Source organism: Oryza glaberrima, chromosome 8 (genome assembly GCF_000147395.1).
Source record: "Oryza glaberrima chromosome 8, OglaRS2, whole genome shotgun sequence".
In the NCBI taxonomy this organism is placed as follows: Eukaryota; Viridiplantae; Streptophyta; class Magnoliopsida; order Poales; family Poaceae; genus Oryza; species Oryza glaberrima.
The window spans coordinates 13,632,888-13,646,742 of NC_068333.1; the positions used below are offsets into that span (position 1 = coordinate 13,632,888).

The window sequence follows — 13,855 nt, forward strand, 5'->3', positions numbered from 1 at the left end:
ACGGACTCCTTCAAAAGGGTCCGGGCTTCAAGCATGATGGCACGTCGCTCCTTCTTTGCCTTGACAGAAGCACGCTTGCACTGCTTCTTAGCTTGGATCTCCTGGAACTGAGCCGTGTCTTGGGCTTGCTGAAAGTAGATCATGGAGCCATACTCAAAGACCGTCACTGGTGGTTCCGCCCAAATTGGATCACAAAGGGCGTCGGAGTGTTCTCGATGATTGAAGGTCCTCCTGCAAGAAGGAGACCTTGGTCATGAGATATTCACGCCAAATATCATCATGCAGCATGCTTGTTATGGTTGGAGATGTTGGCGAAGACGAATTTGACGACCACTGAAGCGCAGCAAAGATGGGAGGAGAACCATGTCCCACTGGGCGTGCCAATTTGTTTAGGGTGGAAAATAACGTCTATGATCTCTTCATGTAGAGAGATGTGTATATGTGCGGGCGTGCCAGTGTAGCTAAGTACACAATAAACAAAACATAGGGAACATGCACTTTATTAATCTCAAGGATTATAAATACAAATTCCCATATAATGATACGCGCTTCATAGCCTGTCGTTGGACATATCTGACTTGAGCAATGTGGTCTCCTGGTTCCCGGGGCCTTGAGAAGCTCCCAGTTAATTACCTCCGCAGGTCTAGACCTGCGAGAGAACCTCCGATTAAGCTGCTAGTGGTCATCTCATCGTCTTCGCTTCGCATTCTCCATGCATGGTTGTGATGGTAAATGTGGGCGCCGGCAGCGATCCACGACCTCGTCGGTCCGTGCGCCGGTGTTGGTGACATAGCCTTAGCGTCGGCTTCGCCCGCCCTCGTCGTCTAGCCTCGTCAGTCTTGAACGACGTGTCGGTGTAGATTGCTTGGAGAAGACATGCATGGAATCGCGTAGTTTGGATGGCTCGACGTCATAGCAGTTGCATCGGGATCATATTAGGAAAGAAAGGAGTAGTAGGAGATGGTCGGTGCAGACCACCGAACTATACTTGCACTTGAGAAATTAGTGTATAACGATACACATCCTCATGGCCAAATGAGTATAGCTTAGTAATAAGCCATTTTGTTGATTTGCTTGTCACTGTGCGCACAGTAGCATGCATGCACACGTGATACACTAGCATGTGATGATTTTTGTAGTAGTTGCTACGGATAGCATGCTTTTCTCCAGGCTTGGCCATCCGCTTTATGGTAGCCCGTGGCACTGTGAATGACATGCCGCCGGCAACAACAGCAACGGAGAACACGTGAAGGAGGAGGCAGCGCCGTCGAGCGCGATCAGGTGAACATCGGCAACGCCTCAGGGACCGCGCGAAAGCGTTGTAGGTCGGCGGAGTCTCAATGACGAGACATGCTCGGAGTTTGGCGGTGGTGCAGCGATGACGACACGACGGCGGCTCCCGGCGAGATGGCTTTCGGCAGACGGTGTCACCGGTGGCTTGACGAGCGTCAGAGCGTCGTCGACAAAGCGAATGACATGGCCTCCCGGCCAACAGCGACTCTCCATAGAGATGGCATGAGCGGAGACCGACGTAATGACGATGGCTTGCTGGCGACCTCCGGCGAGATCGCATGGGCAGCGATCTCCATCGCCTGGCGGTGTAGACGAGAGCGGCGGCTTGGCGACGGCTCTGATAGGACTCAGGTTAGGGCGGTTCGGCGCCGTGCAAGACTACCCCGACAGCCTCCTTCTTCCTGTACCGATATGCCGATCGGCTGGCAAGAATGGCACGGCTTGAAGTCACCTCGACCTCACGGCGACGACGATGACGACGGCGTTTCCGGTGGTTTTTGATGATCTTCAACATGCTCCGGCGAGATGGCACAAAGATGGCCTTCTCCGGGTTAACCCAGCAAATCTCGACGAGGTGGAGGATGGCGTGGCTGGACTCAACGATAGCGCGTGTGAGGAGGATGACAACACCGTCGAAGAAGGTCGGCGAGGCGTTCGGCATGGCGACTCCGGCGAGGGCGGCGTCATGGCTCCGCGTGCGTCGGTCACGATGTTGAGGTGGCGTATTCCGGCGAGGTAGCATGACGAGGCCCTTCATCCGTACATGACAACGAACGGCGACTTGCTCCCCAGTCCGACGAACAGCACTTACATAACTCGGAAGACTCAACGACGGCGTGCGGGCACCGTCCAGCGGTGAAGGCAAAGTGATTTGGGACACGCTTCGGAACTTGCATGAAGGCACGGATAGTGTTCGTGAGTTCAAGGTGGAGATCCTCAAGGGGCAATTTGAGAGATTTGTGATGTTGGATGGTGAGAGCCCAAGTGACATGTATGACCGGTTGAGCAAGATCGTCAATGAGATCAAGGGACTTGGCTCCAAGGACATGACCGATGAGGTTGTGGTCAAGAAGATGGTTCGAGCAATCACTCCAAGGAACTCTACCTTGGTTACCAATATTCGTGAGTGTCCGGACTACAAGACTCTCACACCTCATGATTTGCTCGGACGCATTCTTGCCCATGACATGCTTGTGCAAGAGTCCAAGGAGGTCATCCAATACATCAACCAAAGCTCAACGACAAGCATCAAGAAGGAAGACTTGGCATTGAAGGCAAAGGAAGAAGAAGAAGAGAGCCGCAAGAGCAAGAGCAAGTAGGAGATCGATGATGAAGAAATGGCTCTCTTCGTCAAGAAGTTCGGCAAGTTCATGAGGCAAAGCGGCTTCTTCAAGGGAAATTCTTCCAAGCATCACTCCAACAAGTCAAGTGGAAGACATTCTGCAAGAGTGTGCTACGTGTGTAAAGAGCCCGGGCATTTCATTGCGGATTGCCCTCACCTCAAGGATGGTTCCCACATTAAGGAAGATAAGAAGAAGGGTGAGAAGAAGGATGAGAAGAAGGAGAAGTATAAGCATAGCAAGCGGGAACATTATGGCCAAGCTCACCTTGGGATGATCTTCGGCTCCGACTCCGAGTCAAGCTCAAGTGATGAAGAAGGAGTCGCCACGTTCGCCGTCAAGCCTTCATCACCGCCGAGACTCTTCGACTAATCAAGTGATGAGGATGCTCCCATTTGCCTCATGGCAAAGGAGCCTAAGGTATCTTCTCCTCTCAAATCATTTAATATTGATCTTGTTAGTGATGAGGAGGATGAGGTTGAGGATGAGGTTATGGATGACGAATTGTTCAAGTCCATAACTAAGGAATCACTACCACACTTGAGTGAGTTGCTCGGGAGAATTGAGGACCAATATGCAACTCTTGAGAGGCAAGAGGCTTTGCTCATTCGTGAGAAAGAGCGATCTCATGAACTCAAGAGTGAGCTTGTAAAGAGAGAGAGAGAAAAATGAGGCTTTGGTACGGCTCTACAAGCAAACCAAAGAGTCTCATGCTAATCTTGAGGTGGCGAACGCTCAACTTCAAGAGAGAGTGGATAGCTTGGAGAAAGCATACCTCTCTCTTGAAGAGAAGTTTGAAACCTTAAAGAATAGTGTCTCTCTCCCTAGCGAGCCATCTTGTTCCAAAATTGTCCCAAGCAATGAATCATGTGTGAGATGCAAAGATATTGACATTGAAGCTTGTGCTACTAACTCTATTTCTTTGAGTGCTTTGCAAAAGCAAAATGAGAAGCTTATGGGACTCCTTCACAATGGCCTACTTAAGTGCCATATGGGTAGTAAGGCCCTAAAGGAGTACCTAAGCTATCAAAGGGACAACTTCAACCATGAGGGTCTTGGGTATGTTCCTCCACCAAAAGGAAAGGTGGACAAGAGTGTAATGACCAAGAGGCCCCAAGGTGTTAGCAATTTTGTTAAGGCCAAAAGTATCATTCCTAATGATTATGCTTCACATTGTTCTTTTGATGCATCTTATATTCTTAAGAAGAATGCTAGTAGTCGTGTTGTTGCTAAGTATGTAGGCCCGAGGGGCAAAAATGTTTCCATCAAGAGAGCTCTTTGGGTGATGGCGATGCAAGAGGAGTTGAACAATTTCACCCGGAATGAAGTGTGGACTTTGGTGGAGCGACCTCGGCAAAATGTGATAGGCACAAAGTGGATCTTCCGCAACAAGCAAGACGAGGCCGGGGTCGTAATAAGGAACAAGGCGAGGTTAGTGGCGCAAGGGTTCACCCAAATCGAAGGATTAGATTTCGGTGAAACTTTTGCGCCGGTAGCTAGACTGGAGTCGATTCGCATATTGCTTGCTTTTACTACTAACCTCAATTTTAAGCTATATCAAATGGATGTCAAAAGCGCCTTCCTCAACGGGCCTATCAACGAGTTGGTATACGTGGAGCAACCACCGGGCTTCGAGGATCCGAAGTATCCCAACCACGTGTACAAGCTTCACCAGGCACTCTACAGGCTTAAGCAAGCCCCTAGAGCTTGGTATGAGTGTCTTCGCAACTTTCTTGTGAAAAACGGCTTTGAAATCAGGAAAGCCGATTCAACCCTTTTTACTAAAAGACATGATAATGATATTTTTGTGTGCCAAATATATGTCGATGACATTATATTTGGTTCTACTAACAAGTCTTTTAGTGAAGAATTTAGTAGGATGATGACCAAACGTTTTGAGATGTCCATGATGGGTGAATTGAAGTTCTTCCTCGGCCTTCAAATCAAGCAACTCAAGGAAGGAACTTTCATTTGCCAAACAAAGTATTTGAAGGACATGCTCAAGAAGTTTGGGATGGAGAACGCCAAGCCAATTCACACTCCCATGCCATCAAATGGCCACCTCGACCTCAACGAGCAAGGTAAAGACGTCGATCAAAAGGTATACCGTTCCATCATTGGCTCACTTCTTTACCTTTGTGCATCTAGGCCCAATATTATGCTTAGTGTGTGCATGTGTGCAAGATTTCAAGCCGCTCCGAAGGAGTGTCACCTAGTGGCTGTGAAGAGAATTCTTAGATATTTAGTGTACACACCTAACCTTGGTCTTTGGTATCCTAAGGGAGCGAGGTTTGATCTCATTGGTTATGCCGATGCGGATTATGCCGGGTGCAAAATGGATAGGAAAAGCACATCGGGTACTTGCCAATTCTTGGGTAGGTCCCTTGTTTCTTGGTCTTCCAAGAAGCAAAACTCCGTCGCCCTATCCACCGCCGAAGCGGAATATGTTTCGGCGGGGAGTTGTTGTGCTCAACTTCTTTGGATGAAACAAACCTTGAGAGACTATGGCCTCAATGTGTCCAAAATCCCACTCCTATGTGACAATGAGAGCGCCATTAAGATAGCCAACAACCCCGTTCAACACTCCCGAACCAAACATATTGATATTCGCCATCATTTCTTGAGAGATCATTCCACAAGAGGCGACATAGACATCCAACATGTGAGAACCGACAAACAATTGGCGGATATCTTCACCAAGCCTCTAAATGAAGCTAGGTTTTGTGAGTTGAGAAGTGAACTAAATATCTTGGATTCTCGGAATGTGGCTTGATCTTTTGCATGCATTTGTTTTTCATTTACTAGAATAGGTTTGCTTGCCACATCATGACAAAGTGAATATTCAATTCATGAATAAACACTAGTCATAATCTATGTGGATAATTTGAATCTATGTGTACGGGGATCTCATTCTCTAATGAATCTTGGTCCTTGCACAATTTGCTATAGATTCGTACATTCCCTCTCTCGAGGGTGCCTAGTTTTCTTTCTTATGCTGCATTTGTCCAAGTAATAGTCTAGCCATCGGGTTCATCCTATCAAAATGTTGTTGAAAAATCTTCTTTGAGCCATCCTTTATTGTCTCTGCCACAAAGGATGTCGGACTGTCTGACATCAAGTCAGACAATCCGACCACATCGGATAGTCCGATTTAAAATCAGACTATCCGACGTGGGGTCGAGGGCAAGGGGACTTAACCTCCCCAGGGGTAACTTTCTTTTACCCCTTCCTCCATTTGTCTCAGTCGTTTCTCTCTCCACCTCTCTTCTCCACTCCAAACCCTAGTTCTAGGCCACCAAAAATCTTCGTTTCGGAGTCTCCGATTGCCATTCCTTCGCTTTAGGGTGGTTTCCCTCCCTCAACTCCTTCCAAATCACTGGTTCCCCAGTGATTCTCTTGGTGGTTCTTGAGGTATTTCCTTGTTTTTCCTCGATCTCCCTCATGGTGTATTATTTCAAGATTTCCTTCGGTGAATCTCCTTGTTTTAGTGCCTAGATCTAGTACCTAGAAGATCCTTTGATTCCATTGGATATTTTTGTGTGAATCGAGATTTGTTGGTCTAGGGCAAAAGGCCGTCGGATTGTCTGATATGCCGCCGGATAGTCCGATGCACATCGGATAGTCCGACGTCAAATCTGATTATCCGACCTCCTTTTGGCCCAGTCCAAATTTCTCTTGCTTCACATTTAAATATTCTTCTTCCACTTATTCTTAATCATTATCCTCTGTTCTAAATCAGTGTATCCTCATGATCAAGGGTCAGTTCAAGAATCAAGTTTACTCTCGCCGTGGATCAATGAGTTCTCGAGGTCGCTCTCCCTCTTCCAAGGCTCGTCATGCTATACAGCGTATGTCCGAATCCCGCAAAGATGCCATTGACGCGCAAGCTCAAGCCTCTGAACAAGCAGCTCAAGTGGCTAATGTGGAGCGTGGTGCTCCTCTTCCTCCTCGCCACAGCCGAGTCAGTGGAGAAGGATCAAGTGCACCTGCTAGCAAAGTAAGGAGAGGCAATCCTACGGATTCTTCTGAGCCGGGTCAAGGTAGTGGTTCTCATGCACCATCCTTTGAGGAAGAGATTCAGTTACAAGAAGACATTGCCGCTCAGCAAGCCGCTCAGGAAGAAGGGCCTTTCTTTGTCACAGCTCCCTCTAGAGATCCTAATTATCATCGGAGAGTCATAAGGTGGAACCGCAAGTGGACTGAAGTGGAAAAAGAGCGTAAGAAAGATCCCTACAAATTTCAACAGTTGTCCACAGATCCTCGGTTTTGGAACCTTTTTCAGCAGGATTACTATCAGACAGTGATTGCACCTAAGAAGGGGGCTATTCTCGTGCAGTGGGTTGATTGGAAGTATTTGGAGGAGTTGCATGATCCAATTATTGATGAAGTCATTGAAGCTTGTGCTCGGCAAAACTTGAAGGAACTCAGGGGCTTGCAATACCCATGGTGCAAAGAGATCATCGCACAATTTTATGCCACAGTTTACTTTGAAGGAACCCTAGTTTACTTTGAGCCAAACAAAGAAAAGACAATTCATTGGATGACAGATGGCATCATATACTCAGTGACATGCCAAGTTTGCTGCCATTTTGGGGTTTCCGGCTCGCTCTCGCACCAATCGTGTCAAGATTCATGATGAGAAGCCCATGGACACAAATTCTCTTCACTTCTTGTACCAAGATGTGGACTATGAGTTAGGCACCATCAAAGGTCTCCTTCCCTTCTATGCCTATCTCAACAAGCTCTTGCGCAAAACTCTCAATCCCAAGGAAGGTGATGCTAGCAACGTCCTTGCTTATACAAAAAAATTTGCTTTACAAGATGAAGGCTCACCCACAGCTCTTTGATGCCTTTGACTTCATCTTTGAAGAAATCCGGCTTATCTCCATGATGCCTAAGCGAGGACTTGGCTATGGGCCTTACATTATGAAGATGATTGAGATTGTGTCCAAGAAGAAGTTTCACAAGGAGGTGGCACATACCGGTTACCAAGTCCGTCCCATCAAGGCTGCTGCTGTGCCGGCTGGACGAACCACTCGTGCTTCTTCTCGTGCCGGTCCCTCCGCTACCGTCACCAAGCCGGACTCCAACTCGTCCTTGAAGTTCTTCAAGTCCATCTTCAACTTATGCAAGACCATCTCAGTTCGGCAAGCCAAGGAACACAGAGCAAGGAAGAAGGACACTCGGTGGATCAAGATCCTCCTTCGCAACGCCCATTTGCCGTGTTCTCCCGATGGTTCTGAGGTTGAGGACAGTGGGGAGGATGTGATTGAGGATCCTTTTGCAGCTGAGGCAAGCTCCTCTCGTGCGGATCATGGCAAGGCTCCTATGGAGGAAGAAGAAGAGGAGGAGGAAGGTGACTATGCTGAGGAGTCAAGTGAGAACGACGAGGATTCTGATGAGGATGAGTGATCCTCTTTTTTCCCTTTTGGTGCCTTGATGCCAAAGGGGGAGAACCACCTATCAAAAATCTCTAATCTATCTCATTTCGTGATGGCTAGTCGAACCTTGGGCTTTTGTGTCTTGTTTAAAGTCTTTATTATGCTTGTGTATGTCTCGTTGAATCTTTTAGTCTTGGATGATGTTATGTGCAATTATCTATTATCCATGCTCAAATGTGTGAAATATCCTGTCATTGGCATATGCATGAGGATATATTGTCATTTCTAATCTAGTGCATAGATTGAGGGGGAGCTCTCCTATTTCATTTCTAGCATATCTTTAGGGGGAGCTCCACCAAAATCATAATCTTTTATTACTTCTAAGTGTGTTGTCATCAATCACCAAAAAGGGGGAGATTGAAAGTGCATCTAGGACCCCTCATTTATTTTGGTGCTAATGACAACACAATTAGAAGGTATCTAATGCTTTTTGTTGAGATGTATGCAAGGATGAAAAAGGAGTCGATGTCAAGACAATAAGTATTGCAGCATGTATTGTGGTAATTGTCTTCTAATCCATGTATATCTTGTGTTCTTGAGTATTAGGATGCTGTACTATTAAGAGGGATGCCACATACATATTATTGGTAGAACACTAATGCTCAAAATCATTTATTTGAAGTGTTCCTGTTTTTTGTCTGTCGGACTATCCGATGTTGATCAGACTATCCGATGCTCAGACTATCCGAAATTTCACAGAACTTTGCTTACTGTCTTTGGTCTGAGTGTTGGCTAAAAAAAATATCGGACTATCCGATATAAGGTCGGACTATCCGATACTTCGGACTATCTGAAATTTCTCAGAACTTCACTCTCTGTTTTGAATTGCTTTTTATTCCTCTTGAGTGAATTTCAAATCAGACTATCCGATGTGATCGGAGTATCCGATGACCTAGAGACTCCGAAATTCAATGGCACTGTGAATGACATGGCGCCGGCAACAACAGCAACGGAGAACACGTGAAGGAGGAGGCAGCGCCGTCGAGTGCGATCAGGTGAACATCGGCAACGCTTCAGGGACCGCGCGAAAGCGTCGCAGGACGGCGGAGTCTCAATGACGAGACATGCTCGGAGTTTGGCGGTGGTGCAGCGATGACGGCACGACGGCGTCTCCCGGCGAGATGGCTTTCGGCAGACGGCGTCACCGGTGCCTTGACGAGCGTCAGAGCGTCGTCGACAAAGCGGATGACATGGCCTCCCGGCCAACAACGACTCTCCATAGAGATGGCATGAGCGGAGACCGACGTAACGACGATGGCTTGCTGGCGACCTCCGGCGGGATCGCATTGGCAGCGATCTCCATCGCCTGGCGGTGTAGACGAGAGCGGCGGCTTGGCGACGGCTCTGATAGGACTCAGGTTAGGGCGGTTCGGCGACGTGCAAGACCGCCCCGACAGCCTCCTTCTTCCAGTACCAATATGCCGATCGGCTGGCAAGAATGGCACGGCTTGAAGTCGCCTCGACCTCACGGCGACAACGACGACGACGGTGTTTCCGGCGGTTTTTGATGATCTTCAACATGCTCCGGCGAGACGGCACGAAGATGGCCTTCTCCGGGTTAACCCAGCAAATCTCGACGTGGTGGAGGATGGCGTGGCGACTCCGGCGAGGGCGGTGTCATGGCTCCGCGTACGTCGTTTCAGATGTTGAGGTGGCGTATTCCGGCGAGGTAGCATGACGAGGCCCTTCATCCGGACATGACAATGAACGGCGACTTGCTCTCCAGTCCGACGAACTAGACTTACATGACTCGGCAGACTCAATGACGACATGCGGGCACCGTCCAGCGGTGCTCCGGCATTCTCGTCTCGTCGCCATCTCATGCATGCGTGAACTGCAAATAAAATTTGATTAGTAGCATTTACCTTGTGCAGCCATGGTCTTCCTCCTCGTGATGGTTGACGGTGGACAGGTACTCGTCCCCCTGCCGGACACCGGCGTGATGGACGCCGACGCTGACGTCGCGTGTACTGCTCCGGCGAAGTGCGTGTCACGACCGGAAATAACCCAACGGGCGTTCCTTACGTGCGTGTATTATTCCTTGTCCCAGGAGGCAAGGTACACCAGAAGTTGATACAATTCAGAGTTTAATAAGCGGAAGCGTAAATAGTTGATTATTACATGGGCAGCGACGGCCCAGCACACTCAAAGACAACGAAAAACAGCGGAAGACTAAGGCGACGACCACAGGCGCTTGACGGCAGGCACAAGCTAGACACCAAAGCCTTCATCATCCAGGGGCTCCTCTTCTGAGTTTGGGAAAAATTGAGCAAGACTGAGTACAACCACCGTACTCAACAAGACACACCCACAAGTGCAGCATAAATGCAAAGGAGTACAATGGAGTTATAGTATAGGGGTTAGGTTTTGTAATAAACAGCATTTAAAAGACCCTTAGTTGCTCAAAGCTAAATTTAAAACACGATCCTAGAACTATTTAATATTATTAAACAAGGCCGTGAACCCACACGAACCTGCCTTAACCCAAGGCCTACGATGATTCAGACCGAACTGGCAACCCGACCCTGGGTCCCAGCTCGTCCCAAGCCAACCCAGGCCAACCATTCCACATTTTAGTTATTAAGCAGGTTTTAAGAATTAAAAACACTAACTTGGGTACATTGCTAGGCTTGCCCATAACCGAGGGCGCGGCTATTCGAATAGGTTTTACTCTGATCAGAGGTGTACATCTTTACCCACAAGACACGTCTTCCTCACGTGCAACCACGTGCCACATACCACCACGGCATATGGACGGAAGACATGACATAGTTTCCAACCCATCCTAGCCATAGACAAGAGTACCGACCCAACCCACCTACGGCCGGAACCCCCGGACAGGCAGGCAGAATTGAGCCCCTAGCAGCAGGACACCAGCCCTGTGCTATGACATCTCGACTACCGGGCCGCAGCCCGTGTAGCCTTCATTTGTCCTAGAGATGTCCATCGACCCCCGACTTCATCCATCTCCATCCGTGTACTTTTGTTTATAACCAGACTGAGCCACAAACTAAGCCTTACTCATTAGACATGTGGAAGTACGGTAGTGCTTTGCAACAGAGGCCCGAAGACCGGTCCTTATATGGCCAAGGTGCTACCATCAAAACCATGCACCCCGAGCCCAGCCTAAAACCATTTTGAGGGTTTTGAATAGAGGGAGAGGTGTGAATCCAATTCCACAATAATCCAACCATTCCATGGTGTCCAAGTGATATGAATATTCCCAAAGTCTAGAGTTATAAAACCACCCTATGTTGTCCTATTAAACAGCGAAGCATCTACCTAAATTCATACTAGTGGAACCATGAATAAAATGTCCACCAGTTGGGGTTTTGTTTATCCTAGGGTGAACAAGGTAATAATAACAATAACAATAATAAGTTCATAACAAAGGTAAATAGGCATGGCTAAATAAAACAGTGATAACGCAGGAATTTAAATAAAGCGGTAATGCAATAATTTAAATCAAAACAACTTTATAAACTGGGATTCAATATGTTCAAGGATGATGTGACTTGCCTTGCTCGCTTTCCCAAACGTCGGCTTCAACCTCCACGAAGAGCGGATCTTCCGAAGGTGCAGCGTCTACACGACCAACGGAAAATAAAAGGGCTTTTACTCTAATAAACTCCATATAACAAGCAGGAACAAAGCACAAAAATGGGTTCTTGACTTCTTAAGGAAAAATTAGAGACTTGAACGGTCCAATTCCGAGTTCAAATGGCCAAGTTATGGCCATTTGAAGTTTATATGCTCTTTAAATGAATATTTACGAATTTCTTCATTCAAATTTTAATTTAAAAATATATTTATTGCGTCAGCCGGGAGAGAGGGCGCGCGGACCGGGTCCACGGGAGTGGGACCCACGCGGCAGCCTCACGGTCCACGGTGGACCGGGTGCACTCGGCTCACACCGGCCGGCGCGGTGGGCCCCACGCGTCAACCGCACCCGAGGGCGTGGGCGGCTGACGGCCGGGCCCCACGCGGCAGCCGCTAGGCGCGCCCGGAGGCGGCCACGTCGGCGCGGCCGGCGGGAGGCGGCGCACCCACGCCCTTATGGTCGCCGGCGGCGGCCATAGGCATGGCGGAGCGGCGGCCGAGAGAGGGGAGGGAAAGGGGGAAACGAAGCGGCGGTCCGTGGCTCACCCCGGGTCGACGGCGACGACGGAAACGGCAACCGGAGCGGAGGAAGGCGGCGGCGCGGCTCGGGTGGACGGGGTCGACGGCGCTCCGGCGGTCGGCGAGCGAAACGGAGGGGTGGACGAGGTCGGCGAGGATGCGGCGAAGCCGAAGGAGGCGGCGCCGAGGTGGGAGGTGGTCCGGGGCGGCGACGGCGGCGGACCGGAGCTCGGCGGCGATGGCGGAGAGAGAGAGCGACGGCGTGAGCTCGATTCCGGCGAGGAGAGAGGGCGGAGAGTGGCGGAAACGGTGGTGGGGAGCTCGGGGAGGGTTTATATAGGGTTGGGAGTGAGAGAGGGCGGCCGGAGGAGGGGGAAATGGGCGCGGGAGACCCGGCTGCCATTAATGGCGCCGGCGAGGTTAGGGGAGAGGTTTCCAAACAAATCCGAGGGAGAAAGGGAGGGAAAAATGGGGGGAAGGGGGAGGGGATCCCGGGGAATAATTCCCCCCACTTTATTGCGCGCGGGGACGGCGGGAGGCGGCGGGATTCGCGGCGGCGGTGGCGCTAGGCGCGGGCGAGGCGGCGGGGGCGGCGGGAGGAAGGGGATGACGGGTGGGCCCCACCCGTCAGCGAGGGTGGCGGGCGGGCCCGCCCGTCAGCGGCGCGCGCGCGGGGAGGGCCTAATGGGCCGCGGGGGAGAGGAGAGAGGGGGAGGGAGATGGGCCGAATTCGGCCCATTGGAGGGGAGAGGGTGATTTTTAGGGTTTTCTTTTTATAAAACCTTTTTAACTTTGTTTATTTCTTAATAATTATTATTTGTGCTCTGAAAATTCCACTAAAATTTATTTACACATTTTAGGCTTTTAGGAAATATACAAAAATCCTCCAAGCCTTATTTGACTTTTAACTTTGCACATTTTAATTTTTGAAGGCTTTCACAAGCATTTTAATTATTCTAGGCATAATTTAGAGGATGTATTTTAGGATCGATTTGGGACGCAACAGTGCGCAGCGTGGCTGCTGCTCCGGCGAAGTCACACCGACGGCTGGACATGTGGTGAATGGAAGCGGACGAGCTCGTGGATGCCAGAACGATCAATGGCGATGTTGTGGTGCTCGATGGTGTGTGATGAATGCGTGTGTAGAGAAGAGTGAAATGGTTTTGTATGAAGAGAGGAGTGAAATGGCTGTGTGCGTGTGTCTGTGTAGTGAGTGATGGTCTCCGTTTATAGGCGCAGGGAACCCTAACAAACGCTGCGAATTCCTCGGCGCCGCCGCGGATGTGCACCACTCGATCCGATACTTCTGCGCGCGGGCGGATCAGCTTCCCGAGTCATCTGGTCAACAAGAGCTATCCACATTTCTTTCTGTTGCTGATGATAAGATTGGCATCACGCATACGCGCTTCTGAAAATATACAGCCGTATATGTACGCAAGGATACAGCACCGGCGGGCGCACTGCATGCATCCGGCCCATGTACGGCCCATGTACTAGTTACTGCTTGCTGTTGTGTTAAATCTTGGGTAGATTATTTGGTATAAGTACACGTATACGTATACTATAGGCGTTCGGCAACTAGCGCTCACATGTAAGCTGCTCATATATCGTCCGAATCATTGTTTGCTGGTTCATGCACAAGTATATATTGAGCACAGACAC

The 13,855-nt window shown here is 49.4% G+C and overlaps 1 protein-coding gene and 1 pseudogene across 1 annotated transcript; one reads left to right on the plus strand and one right to left on the minus strand.

Annotated features, from left to right (window-relative positions):
* Nucleotides 1-1,671: 1,671 nt before the first annotated feature.
* On the minus strand, nucleotides 1,672-2,284 carry LOC127783056 (uncharacterized; annotated as a pseudogene).
* Nucleotides 2,283-3,005, plus strand: LOC127783057 (uncharacterized). The gene is made up of 2 exons (XM_052310332.1): nucleotides 2,283-2,558; nucleotides 2,649-3,005. The coding sequence occupies exons 1-2, from the start codon at nucleotides 2,283-2,285 to the stop codon at nucleotides 3,003-3,005; spliced, it is 633 nt and encodes a 210-aa protein (XP_052166292.1).
* The last annotated feature ends 10,850 nt before the right edge of the window (nucleotides 3,006-13,855 follow it).

Excerpts from the sequence above, each read along its gene's own strand:
- LOC127783057 (XM_052310332.1), top strand. The coding sequence starts at position 2,283 with ATGTATGACCGGTTGAGCAAGATCGTCAATGAGATCAAGGGACTTGGC. Across the intron at positions 2,559-2,648 it reads GCATCAAGAAGGAAGACTTG|AAGTTCGGCAAGTTCATGAG; the intron begins GCATTGAAGGCA and ends CTCTTCGTCAAG.